This window comes from Panthera onca, chromosome B4, assembly GCF_046562875.1.
Source record: "Panthera onca isolate mPanOnc1 chromosome B4, mPanOnc1 haplotype 2, whole genome shotgun sequence".
Lineage (NCBI taxonomy): Eukaryota > Metazoa > Chordata > Mammalia > Carnivora > Felidae > Panthera > Panthera onca.
Window position 1 is genome coordinate 34,902,258 of NC_138345.1, and position 21,502 is coordinate 34,923,759.

The window sequence follows — 21,502 nt, forward strand, 5'->3', positions numbered from 1 at the left end:
GGCAAAGAGAAACATGAGCATGAGTGGTCCCTGCCCAAGCTCCAGAGTCCCCCTCATGCCTCCCTCTCCTCCCACAGCATCCTTTGGGTAGGGCAAGCTGAAGAGCAGTGAGAGGACTGGGGGCAGGCAGGACTGCAGAAAGAGAGGCAGGGCCAAGGACAATATTCTGCAATCATTTATATAACAACAAAAGAATTCCAGGCTCAGGATGGTTAAGTGGCTCCTTCCACTTACTAGACCACACCAGACTCCATATTTGAAGCCTTTTCAGATTGGGCCCTGCCATCTATCTCTCATTTTCCACTGTTCCTCATCACAGGTCCCTGATCCTGGCCCTGAGGGGCCCTTTGCTGACACTGCCCAGACCAGGTTTCCCTTTGTATGCAAACTTCCCAATCTCCTCTCCAAATTCTATCAACCCCCAGAGCCAGGTTCAGATACTAGGCATCTGGGGAAAGGTGGGACACACCTAGTATGGTGACCAACTGTCCTGGTTTTCCCAGGATTCCTGTTTTGGTACTGAAAGTCCTGTGTACCACCCAGGCAACTCTTCAGTCTTGGGCAAACCCAAGTCTTGGGCATCCTAGTGCCCAGTGAGAAGTTCTACCAATACATTTGGCAATTAGCATTCCTCCACTTCCTAACCTTAATTAGTGTTTATGATCTATGCCAAATATTCTAAACTCAATTCTATTATCTTCCCTTTAGACTGATGTTCTTTAAGGTCCAAGCTATGTGAACACACAGAGGGACAATGTAGGACCATGGTTAAGAGCATAGGCTCTGGAGCCAGGCTGCCTGAGTTTGAATCCCAGCTCTATCATATTTTGTTTGTATGGCCTGGAACAAGTTACTTAGCTTCTATGTCCCTGTTTCCTCATCTGAGAAATGAGGGTAATGATAATGTCTACCCTCTAGGGTTATTGGCATCAAATGAGTTATTACAGGTAAAACACTTACTATCATCAGAGAAAACTAAACTTGAGGCCAGATAGATTGGATTTGAATTCTGGATTCTTCCTATATAAGGATGTTCAGTTTCCCCATCTACAAAGTGGGCATACTATTCCCTTTCTTTATGAGGCACACATAGAAAGGCAACATGGAGGTCCTTTGAAGACTAAAATGGGAGCACATGGGATGGTGATTATTGTTACAGGACTTGGCTATTATTATCTCTCTCTGAGCTCAGTACAAAGTCACTGTAGATGCTCAACAAACAGCCTTTCCAATTCTGTTGATTTGAATTAAGAGCCAGCAGATTTCCAGGTTAAGGGTTGTGAAAGGCCATGGGCCATGATGCATCAGCCAAAGGGAACAATTTGGAGCCGGTGGCTGAGAGACTGAGAGCAGCTCCCTGGTCATCTGGGGTCCAGTTTATCTCTTTGGAATCAGAGCATGCCCAGGGCAGCATGTCCGCAGAGCAATTCAAAAGCAAACACAGGGGGAACTGACAAAAATAGCTCTTGCAACCTAATTCTTTCCATTTATCTCCTACTGCAGGGGGTCACAGGGGACTCAGGCACCTGTGTCCTGCAACAGTTTCTAGAAGTGGGTATATTATATAAAAGGTTGCAGGGGAATATAGGCTTGCCATCTGGAGGAGCTTACTGTCTTGTCTCTCAGTGAAAATCTAGGAGGGGCTTGCTGTCCTGTCTCTGAGTGAAGATCTAGGACTGCAGGGACTGGATTTGGGTGGCTCCTATAATTCACTTAAACACAGAGCCTCTGTGCCTGCAGAAGGCCAAGCACCTTGCCTAGCCATTCACTTTTAGTTTCAGAGAAGGCACTGAGTCCGACCCTGCCTCACTCTTGTTTCAAATATTGTGAGGACACTACTGAGCATCACAGAGCCCTCCATGGTCAGGGAAGAGCACTCCTTGAATAGGTGCACTAGTAGGGCTCACAGTGCCAACGTCTGTCCTTTGACTTTGGGGTCCTATTTGTCAGGGACCTAGAATGAGACCAGCACTCCAAAAAGTGTGTGTGTGTAAGGGGTGGGAGGGACATGCCTGGGCAGGGCAAGCAGAATGGCCTTAGGAGAAAGGGCAACTGGGTGCTGAAAAATGAGAATTTATTTGAAAATTATTCCAGCCGTTTAAGACAACAGAAGAGGCCAGGTTCAGGTACTCAGTGCAAAGTGTCCTTTCCATACCCCGTTTTGCTAATGGCCACACAGTTAGTTCTAAGCCATTGCATACGAAAAGCCTATTGCTGTGGTATTTTCAGCCTCAGGAAAAAAAAAGGTGGCCATGAGATTGCTGACTCTCTGAACTTGAAGGGCAGGAAAGATGCTCTGTCCAGTCACAGGCGACTACTGCCTCCCCAGGCAGCTCTTCTAGTTACTAGATGTATCCTATAACTTGTACTTACTGCTGGGCCCAGTTCACCTCGTCCCTCCTCTATGTGACAGTATTTTGCAGTATTCAGGCCAACAGTCATGGTCCTACAAGCCTTTTCTTCTTAAGGCCAAATATCCCCAGGTCTTTAAACTGTTCTTGACACTAAATGCCCCTTGGACAATGAGACCGTTGTCTGTGCCATGGTAGAAAGCTGAGCCTTCAGGCAAGGCAGAGGGGCCCAGTGGAAGGAGGTGCAGGGAAGTGGGGTGGGGACTGGGCTTTATATTTAGAAGCACACTGAGTATCAAAGGGAGTAGAAGAGGGAGAGGGTGAAGGGAGGGAAGGCTCTTGCCATGATAATGTTTGCAAAGAGATCTTTCACTTCTGTTTGCATGGCAACCTTGAAGGATAAACAGCACCACTGAAATCCATAAGGGAAGCTCTGTGGAGGAGTCCTGAGAAATGGGCCTCAGAGCTTTTCTTATACCAGGAAAGAATTTTGGGTGTTCGTGTGCCTCCCTGAGTCTGAAGTCCAGAACTCAGCTCACCATGGAAAGGGGGTTTTACAGACTACATCTCAATGCAGGTAGACAGCTTTTGGTTCCCTTTTCCCACCCCCAGGGATTGGGGCCTGGTCAGATCCACTGTCCTAGAGTAGAAGAGGAAACCTGAGGAACTCCCTTGGTCACTGGAGCCAGGGACAGAAGCTGGAGGTCTGGACAGCTCAGCCTTTTGGGGACACAGACACAGTGAACACTCAAAACGGCCCCACTCAACTTGTATCTGGATGTGACAAAACTGTCATGTACATTAAAAGTCTGGGTCATGACTTAGAAGTTGCATCAGGAAAAGAAGGGTCTGCAGGCTAGCTGTGGCACATGGTCAGATGTGGACAGTGGCTGGCATCAGCCCCAGGGAGGGGGAGAGGGAGCCTGGACTCCTTGGGAGGAGGAGTCCCAGATGAGTCTCCCAGGAAGAAGACACCAAGCTGAAGGATATATTTTAGAGCCTACAACCCTCCTGTTCAGGTAAATGAGAAGAAAGCAAATGCTGAAATGTACTTTTCCTGGGTCTCAGAACTCACATCCTGAGTCTCAGATGGAGTGGTTTGGCAATACATTGTTTTAGAGGCTCAGATGTATACTGGAAAAACTTAGAAATAATAATAAAATAAATATAAATAATATATTAATTATAAATTAATAGAAGTAATAAAATAAAACTTAGCAATCTCTCTCATCCCAATGCTTTCAGAGGTGGGTTCTACCGATGGGGTAAGTCTGTAGAAGTTCTGCCATCAGGGGTCAGCAGCACCTGGGGCCACCAGTCACAGGCCGGGCCAGCTCCATGTGCTCTCAGGACCGGGGCTTGGGACCTGGTTCTTCTTTTATGCTTAGGGCAAGGGGCATCGTAACAAGGCTTTTCAACAGGAAACTGAGGACTCAAGTAATCTACAGTCGTCTGTTGAAAGCCCCCAATGGAAGACTGGCCCCAAATCTTGCATTAATTAGGCCCATGATTCCTATCACCCAGGCCCATCTGGAGCCTAGCCCTGGTGCCTGCCACTTGTATGGAGGAAGGTGTTGACCAAGGCTGTCCAAGGGCATGGACAAAGTGATTTCCCATGCCCCATGAGCTTTTCCACTCTTGGAGTTTGTGCAGCATCTCCTCTGGGGAGGAGGAGGGAGGGGGAGTTCTAAGCAGGGGTCAGTCATCAATGACCCGGAGGTAGGGTGTGTGGGGGTGGTGGGGCACAACACACATTGGCACAGTGCCAGACCTGGTGACAGGACATCATCAGTGTTGACACTGTGAGCCTTCCAGCCTTCCAGGCTGACAGGAGGCACAGCAGTGGCGGTGGGTTTCTTCTAGCTTCTGAGCCTGAGCAAAGTGAGGGGCACAAAGTGAGGGGCACTAATTCATCAAATTTCATGCTTGACAGTAAAAAAGAGTGAAAGAAACAAGAGAGAAAAGAGACAGCAGATATAGAGAAATAGGCAGAGAGTGCATTGCTCAGATTGCATTACCTTAAGGATAATTTCTAATGTAAAGATACTAGTGAAGACATAGTCTGCATTGCCTAGGATCTGAAAAATAAGCACAATTGGATTAGTGGCTCTGAGAGTGAACTCGACACCAACAGAAACATGTGTGTTAGCGCCAGACAGCAGCAGAGAGCTAGTGGAGGCTCACGGAGGACAGGATGGGGAGAGGCATTAGGGCTTTACCTTCAGAGCAATTTCAATGGTGAAAATGGTAGTGAAAACAATGTCAAAATAAAACAGAATCTGCAAAACAAAAAGAAACAGGGTGGGAATGGGGTGGGAAGGGAGAGAAGCAGGATGGAAGGAGAGGTCAGCGGACATTCACCAGAAAAGGAGTCACTCTTCAGAACCACACTACATGTCATGTGAGCTTTTCCATGTGGAGACAGACAGGAGATGAGTAGCATATACACAGCATTGGATCCTGAAGTGGGGCTGGCCTCAGGCAGCTTAGTGGCTCCACACGAAGTCCCCAGACATGTGAGGGGAGCTTCCAGGGTCCTGGGTCTGGGCAGCATTTGGTTGGATGCTTTTCTCATTAATCCAATTTACTTACAAACCCAAATCAGACCACTGGGATGCTTGTCAAAAGGACAGAGAGTGGGGTTTTCTTTTTATTGCAGGAAAATGCAAAATACTTAACTCACTTTGGTGTGACTCAGCTGGCTTCTCATGTTGGTGGAAATACTGGTGTTGTGTTCTTTGGGGCATAGGAAGGAAGATCCTTAATGTGAGGACTGCCGAGGCTGGGGGCAGGCTACGTGGTTCACGCTCTGTTATATCTCAGGTGATGGATCAGAGTTAGGGCCAACACCTTTTTAAGAAAACTCTGGACCAAGCAGGCTGCAGGACCACCAAGTGGTTTGGCATGAGTATGACTTTAGGTTGGTGGACTCTTCTCTTCACGTCCATCTGGTTGGGATTTGACAAAGTCTTCAGGCTTCGAGATATAGCAGTTCTTACTCTAGCCTTTAATATTGTTTACCAGAGCCTTGGGTGGGTCTCTAAATTTAATTTTCTACTCTACAGAAGGTCACTGAAGCTCTCTTTTGTATAAGGTCAGCCTCATCTTTGGCACCTATTTGCCAATGCTCCCCCTATCTGCTTGGTGATTAGGACCAGTTAGAGTTTATTGGGAGCAAGGCAGGAAGTCAGAGGCTACTTTTTACTAAGTACATAGGGAACCAGGGAAACATCCATAGGGCAATGAAGGTCCTGAATTTTTCCAATCAGGCCAGCCTTGGGTACAGGTTCTCTTATTCATTTATGATGGTTTCTACCAAAGCCCTAATCTCTTAAAGAAATGTTTATTGTGCATCTGATTATAATATTTGGAATTGGGGTCTTGATTGAGGTTGGCAACAGAGCTCTGGGCCCAGTCCCATCCTTGGGAAGAAGAGGTGCAGGGGACAAAAGGGAATGCATACATGGTTCCTGAAGGAGGTGTGCTGCACAGGGTCCTCAGCTGCCAGGGAAATGCTGCTGAGCAGAATGAAGAAGAGGATCAGGTTGGTGAAGATCGTGTCATTGACAATGCGGTGGCACTGGAGGCGAAATCTGTGTGGGGAGGAGGAAAGAAGGACCGAAGTATGTCAGAAAGGTCACGGAAGCAGCTCCTGGGTCTCCGGAGCTCAACTCCTTCTTTCAGCTTATCAAAGGTGCTTGTTAGTTTGAGAGTGGGCTCTTCAACCTGAGGTCTTACTGCTGAGGGTAGTGACAATCACATCCCACCCCCCTCTACACCCTCAGTGTGAGGCACATCTGTATAGAACTTTGCAGCTATAAAGCACTGTCACAGGCAGTAAGCTTTTGACATTTTGGAGGGTTACATCTGAGACCTTCAGGAATCCCAATATTTTCATATACTGCTGTGACATTAACAATTGGCTTTTTTGGGGGGACTTCTTTTTCCCCATCATTAAATCATTTTATAAGATCTCCTTCATATTTTTATATACAGGGAACAACAGATCCGACCTAGAGTCGATGCTGAAAGGCTGGCTAAGCCTACTCTCTGGCTAGGCAATATGCTCCTGTGTAATAGCTCCAAGGCATGCAATTCAATTCCACACTTCAGCACAATTATAAAGAACTACATGGATGGACCTCTGGGCACTCATTGGTAGTACCACAAAGGCTAAATCCTTGAATGTCAAGTGTGTCTTATATACTATCTCATCCTGGCAGCTCAGGAAGGGGATATGGGTGTTATTATCTTCATTTTATAGGTAAAAACACTGAAACCCTGGAAGGAGAGGCTGGCCCAGAAAGACAATTTGTAGAGTGTTGTGTGGGGGGGTGCGGTGTTCAGGGCTTGAATCCAGGCTTTCAGACTTCTTCTCACAACATTGTAGTGCTCTGAGAGACCCCACTGCTGCAGAAGCAGCAAATCTTGGAAAGGGAAAACTCTATGGGACAATTCTGGCTTCATTAGAGTTAGAAGGTCTGCATTGATTATCCTTTTCAAACAAATAAGCAAATCCACTGAGCCAGGGTCTGTGTGATAGGTATCCAGGAAGGGCAGAGTTGCCTGAGAATAGATGCTAGTAGTAGCACTGCTATGGGGAAACTGCATTTCAAGCCAATCTTAAGGTAGGGCACAGAAGCTTGGGACTTTTAGGCTAAGCCAACACTCATAAGAAGCCTCTGGAAGAAAGCTTCCCAATATTAATTTAGGTCCACAAGAATCTGATGAAGTACTGAGGCCACAATCAAAAATCATTATGCACATAAGAGGATGAACTTCTAAGATGAGAAATCAGAAGAAACAACAAATAAATGATTTAGAACGCCCTCCCAAAGACTGTGTATACTGAACATATCAGGTAGAGAATGTAACAACTATATTTGAAATATTTAACAGAATAAAGGACTTGATCACAAAGTTGAGGAATTAATAGGAGAAGTATTAGATATAGACAGATGGCTCTAGAAAATCAAGCTGCAAATGGAACTGTTTGAAATGAAAAAAAAATAAGTCAATATAAAAACTGGTTTAAACAGTAATGTAGACAAAGTTAAAGAGAGAATTAAGAAATTGGAAGATATAACTGAGAAAACTACCCTGAATACTAAAAGAGATATAATGAGGTGAAAGATTTATAAGACACATTAAGACGTAGGAGGACAGAATGAGAAGGTTTAACATATGTCTACTTGGAATGCTAGAAGGAAAGAACAGAAAGAGATTAAGAGATTTTCAAGAATTAGCAATTCTCATTCTAATTTTTAATGTTTTTTTTTTGACAATTAGAGAAAAATATAAATCAATAACATTCCAAGCAGGATTAATGGCCAGAAATCCATATCTAGACACATGGTAGTATATCTATACAATACCAAAGGCAACATAAGATATTCAAAACAGCTAGAGGTAAGGGGAAGATTATCTACAAAGGAATGATAGTAGGAAAAATACAGTATAATAATACCTTTGATATATTAAAAGACAAATCCTGTCAACCTAACATTGTGTACACAGCAAAACTATCTTTCAAGAACAAGAAATGAAAATAAGAACAAGAGATAAACAGGTCAAATGACTTTATATAAAGAAACACTAGGGGCTTTGGGTCAATACTACCCAAAGCTATCTACACATTCAATACAATCCCAATCAAAATTGCACCAGCATTCTTCTCAAAGCTAGAACAAGCAATCCTAAAATTTGTATGGAACCACAAAAGACCTCGAATAGCCAAAGTAATATTGAAGAAGACCAAAGTGGGAGGCATCACAATCCCAGACATTAGCCTCTACTACAAAGCTGTAATCATCAAGACAGCATGGTATTGGCACAAAAACAGACACATAGACCAATGGAATAGAATAGAGAACCCAGAACTGGACCTACAAATACATGCCCAACTAATCTTTGACAAAGCAGGAAAGAGTATCCAATGGAATAAAGACAGTCTCTTTAGCAAATGGTGCTGGAAGAACTGGACAGCAACATGTAGAAGAATGAAACTGGACCACTTTCTACACCATACACAAAAACAAACTCAAAATGGGTGAAAGACCTAAATGTGAGACAGGAAACCATCAAAACCTTAGAAGAGAAAACAGGCAACAACCTCTTTGACCTCAGCCGCAGCAACTTCTTACTCAACCCATCTCCAAAGGCAAGAGAAATAAAAGCAAAAGTTAACTATTGGGACCCCCTCAAGATAAAAAGCTTCTGCATTGCAAAGGAAACAGTCAATAAAACTAAAAGGCAAACAATGGAATGGGAAAAGATATCTGTAAATGACATATTGGACAAAGGGCTAGTATCCAAAACCTATAAAAACTCACCAAACTCCACACCTGAAAAACAAGTAATCCAGTGAAGAAATGGGCAGAAAACATGAATAGACACTTCTCTAAAGAAGACATCCAGATAGCCAACAGGCACATGAAAAGATGCTCAACGTCGCTCCTCATCAGGGAAATACAAACCACACTCAGATACCACCTCATGCCAGTCAGAGTGGCTAAAATGAACAAATCAGGAGACTATAGATGCTGGCAAGGATGTGGAGAAACGGGAACCCTCTTGCACTGTTGGTGGGAATGCAAACTGGTGCAGCCACTCTGGAAAACAGTGTGGAGGTTCCTCAAAAAATTAAAAATAGATCTATCCTATGACCCAGCAATAGCACTGCTAGGAATTTACCCAAGGGATACAGGAGTGCTGATGCATAGGGGCACTTGTACCCCAATGTTTATAGCAGCACTTTCAATAATCGCCAAATTATGGAAAGAGCCTAAATGTCCATCAACTGATGAATGGATAAAGAAATTGTGGTTTATATACACAATGGAATACTATGTGGCAATGAGAAAGAATGAAATATGGCCTTTTGTAGCAACATGGATGGAACTGGAGAGTGTGATGCTAAGTGAAATAAGTCATACAGAGAAAGACAGATACCATATGTTTTCACTCTTATGTGGATCCTAGAAACTTAACAGAAGACCATGGAGGAGGGGAAGGAAAAAAAAAAGTTAGAGAGGGAGGGAGCCAAATCATAAGAGACTCTTAAAAAACTGAGAACAAACTGAGGGTTGATGAGGGGTGGGAGGGAGGGGATGGTGGGTGATGGGTATTGAGGAGGGCACCTGTTGGGATGAGCACTGGGTGTTGTATGGAAACCAATTTGACAATAAATTTCATAGTAAAAAAAATAAACAAAAACATAAACAAAAACAACAACAAAAAGAAACACTAGGGGCTTCTAAAGAATGTGCTTTAGGAAGAAAATGATTACAGAAGGGTGGACTGAGATACATGAAAAAATGGTGAATGAGTAAAATGGGAAGTTGTATGTAAATCCAAGTATACATTGGTCTATATAATAATAATGAAAATGATAATAATGTCTAACTTGTGAAGTTAAAAATAAAGGACAGGACTAAAATACTAATTAATAACATGTAAGGTAGGAGGGCTGAGAGAAGTTAAAACAGTATAAGCTCTTTCTATTTTGCAGGAGGAGGTGTAAGATACTGCTTAACTTCAGATTTTAAGTTAAATAGACTTAGTAAATTACCAAGGGTAATCACCAAAAGTGTAGAAATAGAGTTTACATGTGTCAAAAAATGGAGGGAAAAACAGACCCAAGTCTTCTGATTTGGAATATAGGATACTTTTCCCTAAATCAGTGCCTGTTTGCACAAGTTGTGGGGGATTGGGAGAGTCCCAGGCTCCACTCAGAGGCTGGAGGATGTTAGCATCTGTTGTGCTTGTAGCATGGAGAGAGTAGAGTCCCACCTTCCCCACCATTCTTGCACACCTGTTGTTGGGGCTGAAGATGAAAAATGCACTGGCTTCTGGCATGGGCACTGCCTTTTCCTTAAGGTGCAGCTCAGAGAGTGGTCGTGGGCGGGGGCCCACAGGCATCTCAGGCTCCTCTTCATCGTCTTCTCCTGTAAGAAAAAAAGCACCATTCTAAATAACTCCACTACTCCCACTAGGTTTTTACCACTATGCTGCCTACTTCCAGATAGCTTCCTACCAACCAGAATCAAGACATCATTTGCATCTCTGAAAATGAAGGGTATCAACAAAGACATTCAGCTCTCTCCCTGTGAGTGCTGCTAGAATCTTTGTTAGAGAGACTTTTCTGGCAGCACATGACAAAGGGGGTTGTAAGTAGGGTGGCTAGTTCATGTCAAGGACTGTCCTGGTTTTTAAACTGAAATTCCCACATCCCAAGAGACTCCTCAGTCCCATGCAGATTGGGATGGTTGGTCATTCTAGTTGTAAGGCACTAGGAAAGGTGATCGGGGAAGACTGGGGCATTGCCAGGTGTGCCTGTCCATCTAGGCTGCAGGTAGGGTAATGGGTATGGCTTAGGTGACTTGCAATCAACTCCATCCTTGGAGTTTAAAATCAACACTCCCATTCCTGAAAAATACCAAAAACTCATGTGCTGTAGGGATAATAGGACAGTGATGTTGGCCACAAAAGGCACTTCATTCAAAAGACTAGACATTAACACTAGTTTGAGAAGCCCCTTTGTTATCCTGGGCAGGGGCCACATTTACTGTGGACCAAAAGCAAAATCCTTTGCTTACACGGCCACTGCCCATGGAAGGAAACTACTACATATCTTGTTCTGGTCAAATGCATTTAAAAATGTTTAGAGAGGGAATGGGAGCAAAAACATGGGTTCTCTGGCCATGTCTAGATCCAAATCTTAGCTCTGTTTCTTTCTGGCATTTAGTCTTTCTGGTCTCAGTTTCCCCATCTGCAAATGGGATAATAGTACATACATACCTCAGAGTGGCGCCTGGCACATAGCAAGTGCTATATAAATGTTAGCTGTTGTTACTATCTCTACCCACAGAGAAGACTCTTAGCCTGTAAGTAGTGCTTAGCATCTTTCTCAGTCTGATCTCTGCCTGCTGTTATTCCCTAACAAATTTTCCACTCACATCAAACTGTTTTCTGAAGGTTTGTAGTAGTGGGTTGAATAACGTCCCCCCAAAATTCATGCCTACCTGGAACCTCAGAACATGACCTTACTTTGGAAACAGTAACTTTGCAGATGTATAGTCATGATGAAGTTATACTGGAGTGGGGTGGGCCCTAAATCCAAGGACTATTATTCTTATAAGGAGACACAGACACACACACACGCATGAAGACAGAGGCAGAAACCAGAGAGATGAGGCTGGAAGCCAAGGAGCACCAAGGATTGCTGGCCACTGGCAGAGATGGGGACAAGGCGAGAATGGGATTCTTTCCAGAGCCTTTAGAGAGAGGATGGTCCTGCTAATACCTGCTTTCAGACTTATAGGCTCCAGAACTGTGAGAGAATAAATATTTGCTGGTTTAAGCCACCAAGTTCATGGTAATTTGTTATGACAGCCCCAGGAAATGAATACACTCGCCATGTGCTTTCTCCTTTCCTCATGCTGTCTCCTTATTTGAAATGCTCTCATCTCCCGGTGTAGAGCCAGAAGGACTCCCAGGTAAGACAGCATCATTCACTTGGCTCTCCCGAATACCTGGGCTCTTGAGAATGACCTTCATGTGATTCTAGCAGCCCTGTCATTCTCCTGCATTCACTCGGCACTTGGGACCAAATACCTTGAATGCCTGACTTTACATGTATCTGTTCCATCTCTTCATGTGCTGAAAACCCTGGAGAGAGACACTCTGCTCAGCACATAGTAGCCCTTGTTTTTTGATGATTACACTTTCACATCAACATCTGCTTTATAAAGAAAGGGACTTTACAAAAGAAGAGGGTCAGGTGGAGACTAAGCTGGTTGGAAAGATAGTTACAGGACGTTTATCTTAGGGACCAGCCATGTCTCTGCATGGTCTCTCTTCTTCTGGTTAAAATGAAGCTAGGTTGTGCCAAAAAAAAAAAATGCCTGGCACAGATAGTGGTTCTTTTTTTATTTTTTAAATATAATTTATTGTCAAACTGGTTTCCATACAACACTCAGTGCTCATCCCAACAAGTGCCCTCCTCAATGCCCATCAATCACAGAAAGTGTTTTTTTTTTTTTTTTTATCAAGCAAGAAGCATTTAGGGGCCTAAGGCTTTTTGGGGGGACCAGAAGAATATAGGAATAAATCAAATTTTTATCCCCCTGGCATAATTAGAGCTGACCAGCAAAGCAATTAATCTTTTTAGCAGAAGAGAGGCACGAGGTGAACAGGCCAATGGTTGAAGCTTTCTAACCAAACCTTGGTAAGTAAAAGAAAGGCAGAGTCTCCTTGTAAAGCAAAATAAGTAAAACAGGAGTTGGCCTGAATCACAATATTTATAAATGAAATTTAATTGAGAAGGATCTTAAATTCCTGCTCAGCTGTTTGTATTCTTTTCAGTTTTGCTCTAAATGACCCAACACTTTCTTATTCATGATAATTTGGTAACAGGTAATTTAATGCTTATTTTAATCATGTGTGTTTATAGAAAAACATATTTACTAGCTTTGTGTTTTTCCAAGTTCCTGGTGAAGAATTTTGCATGCTCTTTCATCTGCAATAGCTTGCCTCATGGTTTGTGAAGCTCTACCCTGATTTCCATTCCTGGGGAGAAGCAAGTCAGTTGGTCCATTCAGACACACATGAGCTGAATTCCAGGCATAGTGTTTAGGAGGAAACTACTTCTGAAGGACAAACACAAATCTTCAAAGGGAAAGAATCTGACAGATGTGATGCTTTGCGTGTATTAAGTGTAAGGAGAGAGGTTGGCAGGGGAGGAAAAGTCAAGTAAAGTTCATTTTTGGGGTTGGCAACTGAGTCACCTAGACTTCCACTCCCAGATGCCAGGGGACCCTGTGGGATCTCCAGTTTTCCCATCCCCATTCTTGGGGTTTGGAGAAGTGTGGCCAGTAAGGTGTTGCCACACTTCAGGGTTGCTGCTGTTTTCCAGATGGCTGGGTCCAGTGCTCAAAAGTAAAACCACTGCGGGGCTGGATGCCCCACTCTTGGTCCTTGGTGATCCATGTCCCCTACCCATTTGACACTCGTTTTCACTTCTGTGATTTTGCTCATGGCTGATTCAAATAAAAATAATTACTTCTAACACCTACTGCCTACAGTGTACCAAACACAAAGCTGTGGTTCTTGCCCTCAAGGAACTTACAGTTTTTAGTGCAGCCCCAAAGTTCATTGGTGTGATTGGCACCTTGAGGTGAGCTTTGTGGGTGGAGTACTGAGACATAAGGCTGAGGATGCCCCTGTTGCTGCACTGGGCATCTTCTCTGCTGGCTCAGTTTAAAACCTCATCTCCCTCCACTGCTCACTCTCTCCCCCTGACTTCTAGGCCACTAGCAAGTCCTGCAAAATGCAGTGCCAGTCCTGCCACTTCTCTGTCTGCAGCACCACCACCCTGGGCTGAGCAGCCACTGCCTCTCACCAGGACCACTGCTAACATCCTCACTGCCTCCAGTCCTCATCCTGACCATCTACTGCCCTGTCTTTATGAGGCACAGTCTTCCAAAGGTAATTCCAACACTAGATCATGTCTTCCTCTGCTTGAGAACCTTGGGTGATTCTCCATTGCATCAGCTCAGATCCAAACCTCTCAGGAGGCCTTTGAAGCCTTGTCCCACCTGCCCCTGCCTAGTCCCTGTCCCACCCACTACCTTTCCCCTTCATTCTCTCTGCTCCATGCACACTGGCCTCTTTGGATTCCTCCACAGACAGGTACATTCTGCCCAAGAGATTCTGAAATTGCTAGCCTTCCACCTAGAAAGCTCTTTCCTCTCATTTCCATACATCTAATTCCTGTGACTTAGTCAGGTTTCAGCCCTAATGCCTTCGCTGACTACACAGCCAAAGCAGCCTGTGTCAGTGAGTAACTTGTAACACACCTCTTGGTTTCATTACTTCTTTGCTGCTTACTGCCACCTCATGTTGCCTTTCAGTTGGCCCCCTTTCTTGCTCATTGTCTCCCCACTGAAACGTAAGCTCCAGGAGAGGAGCAGCCTTCTCTGTCTTGCCCACAGGTGTATCCCTGGTGCCTGCCACAGTGCCTGGTACATGTAAGTGAATGACTATCTCCATGGTTTCTTCCAGCTCCCCGTCTATGACAGTAGTATGTTCTGAAACAACTTATTTCCTCTCCAACTCCCCAGACACAAAGCCCAGCCCAGCCCACCTTTCTCTGTGAAGGCTGGCTGTCTCTCCCCCACCACACCTCACTGCCCTGCTTCTGCTAGAACCCCTTGCAGCAGTTTGAGTCTCCCCACAGCACCTGGTGCTGTCCTATGCCTTCTCTGATATCATTCACGTTTCCTTTTCAAGTGTCTCTTAATTTTAAGTCCTTGATGACTCTTAACATCTGTATGTTCACTCAAATAAAGTGAAATAAGAGAAAGACATACAGAGAAAGACAGATACCATATGTTTTCACTCTTATGTGGATCCTGAGAAACTTAACAGAAGTCCATGGGGAAGGGGAAGAAAAAAAAAGAGGTTAGAGAGGGAGAGAGCCAAAGCACAAGAGACTCTTAAAAACTGAGAACAAACTGAGGGTTGATGGGGGGTGGAAGGGAGGGGAGGGTGGGTGATGGGTATTGAGGAGGGCACCTTTTGGGATGAGCACTGGGTGTTGTATGGAAACCAATCTGACAATAAATTTCATATTAAAAAAAAAAGAGTTGGTTAAGTAAAAGCACAACTTGGCACATTTCCTGGGTGAGTAGAGATTTCTAAAATCTAGTGTATACTAAGCAGGGAGGCTCAAACCAACTGTTGAGTTTTGGGGCTTAAACAGGGAGGGAAGGACTGATGCTCCACTGCTGGCCAGTTAGCACTTTGTGTGAATCAGAAGCAGGCCCCACTCTGCTGGGTGTTCACATAAGGACAGAGGCCCCTGCTAGGGGAATGTAGGCTGGAGCTCAGCCCCCCTCAGCCGCTTCAGCACAAATGCTTGGGTGCAGCCTGGACAAGCATGCACAGCATCCTGGGGATGGGGTATAGGCACAGGTGTACCCCAGTGAGAAGTGGGGCAGGAGGAGGGTGTGAGAATATTCCTTGGCCCTGCCCCTTCTCTCTCTGGGAGTCTGGCTGCAAGTGGGGCAGGTACAGTGTTCACCACTGCTGCCTCCCAAAGGGTATCTTCGTGAAGCAGACACAGCAGAGGCAGATCAGGTTCTTTGCCTTTTACGGTTCAGAGGAGAGAAGAGCCTGTGGGAATGAGAGATTGACAAGAACAAAGACAGCAGGCCAAGTGACCTGGGGAGGAGTCTTTGGGGACTTCTGTTTCACCTGGGATTAGGGTCCAAGAGGTGACCTGCAGAGACAGGGGAAGGAGGAGCTGGGAAGCAGAAGCTGGTTCCTTGGAGTGAGGGGGAACATGTGGAGCCACCAGTTGTAAGAGCACACCACTCTTGGGCAAGAAAATGGAAATTAGGGATGGAGAACAAACAAGGGGGCCACAGGGGCTGATCTTCACAGCCTGGGAGTGGCAGTGGCTGAGACAGGACAGCCTGCACTGTCTACAGACCAACACAGCTGTATGAGATGCCTGTGAGAAACCTGGGAAGGTCTGGGTCTGGAGCAGGCTAGAGAATGGTGGCCACATGACTAGTGAAAGGACACTCTATAAAACCTAAAGAATCGTGAGGAATTAGCAGAGTGTGGGAATAGCTTTTCAGTTTAAAAGCAAAACCATTCCAAGAATCCTCAAAGCTGGGTCAACAGAGAGACATTCAATGGTTGCCAATAAGGTGACAATGTTTTCATTAATCTTTTTTCCACTGGCCTTTTTCTCTTTGATGTCATAGAGCATCAAAGAAGAGAAAAGCCATGAGTATATTTAGATGGATGAAACTGGAGATTATTGGCATATGTGTGGCTGCCCCCTGCCCGGTAGAAGGAGCAGGCCTGGGCCTGCCTGCAGCTGGGCACGTTGTGAAAGGACCCTCAAGCCCACTCTCTGCTCCTGTATGCTGTGTGCAGGGGGACCTGGGCCAGCTCTGCCCAGGACTCAGAGGGATTTCTTTTATCACTGTTTTTCTTTTTAAACTTTAAAAATATACACACAAGTAGAGAGACTTGTGTGGCAAACCTCCACACCCAGCTTCACCAGGAGTTGCTGGAGTATTTTAAGGGAGCTTCTAAACATTCTAGACTCCAGACATACACACTTCAATACGTATAAGCTAGAACTACGACAACATCACTACAGTAACAAAATGAACAAAAACTACTTTAAATCCTTAGTTTCCAGTCCATATTCAATTTCCCTCCAATTATCTAAAAAATGTCATTTTAGAGTTAATTTGTTGATTCAGGACTAAGACAGGATTCCCCATTGCATTTGGTCAACATGTCTAGTCTGTCTTTGAAATTCTGTAAGAATTCCCACCCAGAGAGCTTTCAGACTTTGGAAGGTTTAGTGCCCAGCATGTGGAAACACCCTTCTTGTTCTTTCTTCTGTCCAATCCCCAGGAAATCGAATCCTCCTTCCCTCGAGGCAGGAGGTGAGTGAGGGTAGAATGACCACGGCAAACCTGCTTCCTAAGGAAAATGGAAGATGGCCACCAGTGTCTTTGCAGACAAGCCAGCAGAGAACTGGTGGGGAGAAGGTCAAAAGGAAAACCTAGCTTTGCTCATAAATGTAGAAGGTTTTTAGCCACTTAATGTGGTTACCAACCCAGATGTAGCTTAACCTGCACAGAGAAGGAAATGTCAGTAAAACAACAGTCCCTCGATTGTGTGCAGTTGACTGCAAGCTTGAAGCTGGTAATAATAGCTGCACTTCGAGGTAAAAGGAAGGTGAACAGAGGGTTTGTACAGGATGTAGAGTTTCATGAAGGAGACAAGGGAATTCTGGAGGGAGGTCTAAGGACCTCTGACATTAAGCCCTCTCAAAGGAGACTGCCTGCCAATCTATGTATCAGAAGATGAGAAGGCTGAGTTGGTAAGAGCTCTTTTTGTAATAAATGAAAGCATTTGACAAAGCAACAAGTGGGACATCTGTGGTGGCAGCTGTCCTTGTACTCAGCACTGCCTCCTGAGTAAGGACAAGGCAGAGTCGGGATTTACTATTAAGTGAGTGTAACACTGCAACATATGTTATATTAATAAATTATATAAATTAATGATTTTACAGCATAGGATATAATAAAACCTTAAATGTATATAGAATCCCCCTTCCAAAAGTCATAGAATCAGCACTGCTCAAACACAATTTGTTTAATGTTATATTGTTATTACGAGGAAGCCAGGAGCAAAGTTCTCCTCTGGATGATGATTGGTAATGCCTAGCTACAGAGACAAAAGGCATTTATCAGTGCAAGGTGCTTGTAGAGGGAAACTGGAGCCATTGATCCTAATACATAGGTAGTTCCATGTGGCTTTAGAACTTGGCTCTCTACCCCCAACCTCCCAACCTCAGAGTTAGGCAATGGGATTGGTACCTGTATTTTCTGGGTTGGGGTAGGGACTCTTATCTTCATTTTCATTGGGCTGGAGGTCATCCATGTTGATCTAGGCAGCCAAAGGAGAGAAGGAGGAAGAATCCAATTAGAGACATTCCATTGTTTGAGAGGCTTAGAGCCTTGAAATTGCATCACGGTTAGTGGTTGAGCTGTTGACTCAAAAGTATATCCTTATTATCTTGTATATATCCTTCAAGACATCGACAGAAGGCTGGAATTCAACCAGTCTGCCTTCTCTTCACATTCCTAGTGTTTCTGGTCCATCTTCATGGGCTTTGTTCCACTGAGTCTCTTTTCTTCCTTCCTCCCTCGTTTCCATGGGTGGTCTGAGAAGGCTTTGCCCTCCTTCCCCCAGCAATGGCCCTCTCAGCTCCTGGAATAAGATGGCTTCTTACCTTGGTGGTGGGTGGGGACTCTCCATCAGCTGTAATGGATTTCAGCTCAATTTTCTCCTCCTTGGTTTCCTCCACAGCTGGCTTTTCCATTATCTCTTGCTTTTTCTCTGGGCTGGCAGTCCTGGCCGGTCAGCAGGTAGAAAAATTAAAGGGATGTTTACTGAATGACAGGAGACATGAAGAAATCAACTACCTTGTGGTCTTCTGGGGACTAGTGGGAGCAGATTCCCTGGGCCTATGTCCATCATCCTTTACCCAGGGCACATGGCATGTGTCACTCAATCACAGATGCTGTTGGGCTGGGCCCTCCATCCAGGCACCAAGCCACACTTTGCTCTGTCTTGTACTTAGTTGGACTATTTCAGCTTCTCAGTTGCTCTAGTCTATGTCTGAATCAGAGAAAGATTCTGGATCTGATTCAGGATTGGTTCCTAGAAAACTCTGCTTGGTATCCAGCAGATGTGTGGCGTATGACAGTCCCATCTAGACAATGACAGAAGACAATGCAGGGCCTTATCTTGTTTTCTTAACACTGGCAATGATTTATAAAACAGCAAAAAGTTATCACTCAGCTGGAATTGCATTTCCCCTCTAAGCAGCTGCCTTCCTCCTCTACCCATCCTTCATTCCCACCACCTATCATGACCTTCCTTCTCAAAAGAGAATCCCCCAACTTCTTAGACAGGTGGGAAATAGAATACCTTCACAAATACTGTAATTCAAAATGTTCCCCATTTTAGGGCAATACCTAATAAATAGTAGAGAAAGTTGGGTGAAGCTTACTGTGAAGCCTCAAACCCAGTGCCCTCTAGGAGGGATGGCTGACAGAGGCCAGCACCGAAGCCTCTCTTTATCACTAATGGGAATGGCATTCCAGAACTGGGACCCTGGGGCTTTGGGTCTAGGTAAGCTTAGAGGGTTACCTGGCCAGCTTCTTTCTCTCCTTCTCTTCTTCCTCCTCCTTTTGGGCAGATGTGAGGCTCTCAGCATCAGCCAGGTTGTCCACAGCAATGGCCAAGAACACATTCAGTAGGATATCTGTTTGTGTCCATTCTTAAAGAAAATGACCCTTGGCCTTGGGGTATTTGGTGGGCACAGGGGGCAGGGAGGGTGCAAGACATGCAGGGGTAGACTTCCTCACTCATAGGGTGAGCTCAGTGGTGACTCACTGTGAGGAGTTCAGAGCCCAGTAGTGTCCCTCCTCCACACCTCTCCCTCCCCATTACCCTACTAGCTACTAGGAGTTTTCTAAGGGGTCAAGAGCAGGATAGCTTGCAGGGTGGAGTGGGCAGGGAGTGAGGCAGCAAGCCTGCCTTGCTCTTTAATTGCTGGGTTTCATTATTGGTTTCCCTACTGAGATGACTGGCTGTAACTGACATTATAAACAGCATTGTCTCTAGCAGAATGCAGAATGCTCGTAAGAGCGGTTCATTAAAACTGGGCACTGAGGAGGCGGCCTGATATCTCTGCCAACTCTTAATCTGAGCCTGCACATACAAAGACCCTTGCAGTGTCCAGCTGGAGCTGGCTGAATCTTGGAAACTCCTAAATGAAGTAGTCACTTGCCCTTTCCTTCTTGCCCTCATCCCTAACCTTGAACAGAAACACTGTGGGTCAGAGGATTGCAGAATCAAAGAAAGTATAGATGAAAGGGGTCTTAATATTGTTAAGTCTAACCTCCACCCCCAGGCACCCAGATAATCACACAATTTCACATATAGGAAAGCCACAACCCACAGAGGTGAAGGGCTTGACCAAGGATCTTACTGTGCACCTGCCCTTGGTCCCCTGGCGCTGTGGCAGGCAGGGGAGGGGCTTTGCATAAATTATCTCATTAAACTTCATCATGACCCCTTAAGTAGTAGGCAGTAATGTTTCATCACCCCATTTTACAGACACTGAGGTAGAGAACCTTTAGTTTGCTGGAGATCACCCAGTTGGGAAAAGGTGAAGCCTGTCTGTCAGCATCAATGTTCATGCCTTGTGCACTACATTAAACTATGATTTAAACCCGAATCTTGGGCCAGAGCTGCTTCTACTTTACCATCTGCCTCTGCACACAACCCTCTTGGGGTTTTGACCAGCAGGAGAGAATACCGCCTGCAGCTTGAGTCCCTGGAAAGCTGCCCATGGCCTGGATCAGCAAGGACCTGTCAGGTCTGCTTGGTGAAGCCTGTCCAGCTTTGCCTGTGACTAAAGTCCTGGAGAGTGGCTTCAGAGGGAGGGACACTGAGCAGAAAATAGGGAGGAGAGATGAAGGTCATTTCAAGAATGATGGCTCAGTCCCCCTTAACTGCATTTCCTACCTCCAGCAGCAATAGCCCAAGGCATTGGAGCCCAACTCCAAGTGTGTTCACATTGGAATCTATGTGAGTAGCTGTACATGCACAACACCAGGGGGCGTTGTTCACCTAGACTACAATGAGATCGTGCCTCCTGGAGTCAGGCAACACTGCAGCCCAAACTGGTTCAGGAATATGAACTTACATCCCCGCCTATGCCAAAGAGCCAGGCTTTCACCAAGACCTGCCTCCACAGTTAAGGTGGTTCTGGGACAGGAAACGTTTTCTTCCCAGAGCACACCTTTCCCCTGCTTGCCTGGGGGCCCTGTGGATGGGCAACCACAGTTTTCAACCCCAAGTCAGGACCTGCTGGGCACACATATTTGGCATCGTGCTGCAGGCTGAGGGAGGGTGAGGCGGCAGGGGCGGGGAGGCAGGAGCAAAGGATACAGTTTCCACAGATGAAGAGGATGATGAAGTAAATACAGACTAACATCCCTGGAAAAGAGGGGCCGCCATAAGCCATGATCCCATCATACATCACCGAATTCCAGTCCTCCCCGGTCAGGATCTGAATGACACATTCCCACCAATAAGGGACACAGCGTTAGACCAACAGCAAACCCCAAAACTCCCCTGCCCTGCCCCACTATGTTAACAAAAATGTCTAAAATCTCTTTTCCACCTCTTTCCCTCCTCTTGGCCCCCAGTTTTCCTCCCAGGGGCTCTGAACTACTGACCTGGGCAAGTTTGACCCTATACTTAGACAAAGTGCACTGGCATGATATTATTTGAGAAGTGACTGAAAGGCATTCCTGGTTAAAGCATCTCTTTCTACTCACATGCAGTGCACAAGATGGCTGCCATCAGCCATTCCTCAGGGCCCTTTTGCAAATGTGAATGTATTCATTGAAAGAGTAACAAGGGGCAAGAATGGTGGGTAGGAAAGACGGAGCCCCATCACCCTCTCCTCTCCCAATGAGGGCAGTCTGCTTTCCTTTGTTTATACTTTGGGCTTTCCTGCAGAATTTATCTGAAGT

The 21,502-nt window shown here is 45.3% G+C and overlaps 1 protein-coding gene across 1 annotated transcript in view; it reads right to left on the reverse strand.

The window, feature by feature from the left end:
* CACNA1C (calcium voltage-gated channel subunit alpha1 C) overlaps window positions 1-21,502 on the reverse strand; it is a 664,490-nt gene that overhangs the window by 93,583 nt on the left and 549,405 nt on the right. The window contains exons 15-22 of the mRNA XM_081796086.1: window positions 20,913-21,033; window positions 19,104-19,218; window positions 18,181-18,301; window positions 17,765-17,834; window positions 10,165-10,297; window positions 5,815-5,944; window positions 4,571-4,630; window positions 4,370-4,429 (exon numbers count right to left, since the gene is read on the reverse strand). Of these exons, the coding sequence (XP_081652212.1) occupies window positions 4,370-4,429; window positions 4,571-4,630; window positions 5,815-5,944; window positions 10,165-10,297; window positions 17,765-17,834; window positions 18,181-18,301; window positions 19,104-19,218; window positions 20,913-21,033 (810 nt within the window). The remainder of the gene's footprint in view (window positions 1-4,369; window positions 4,430-4,570; window positions 4,631-5,814; window positions 5,945-10,164; window positions 10,298-17,764; window positions 17,835-18,180; window positions 18,302-19,103; window positions 19,219-20,912; window positions 21,034-21,502) is intronic.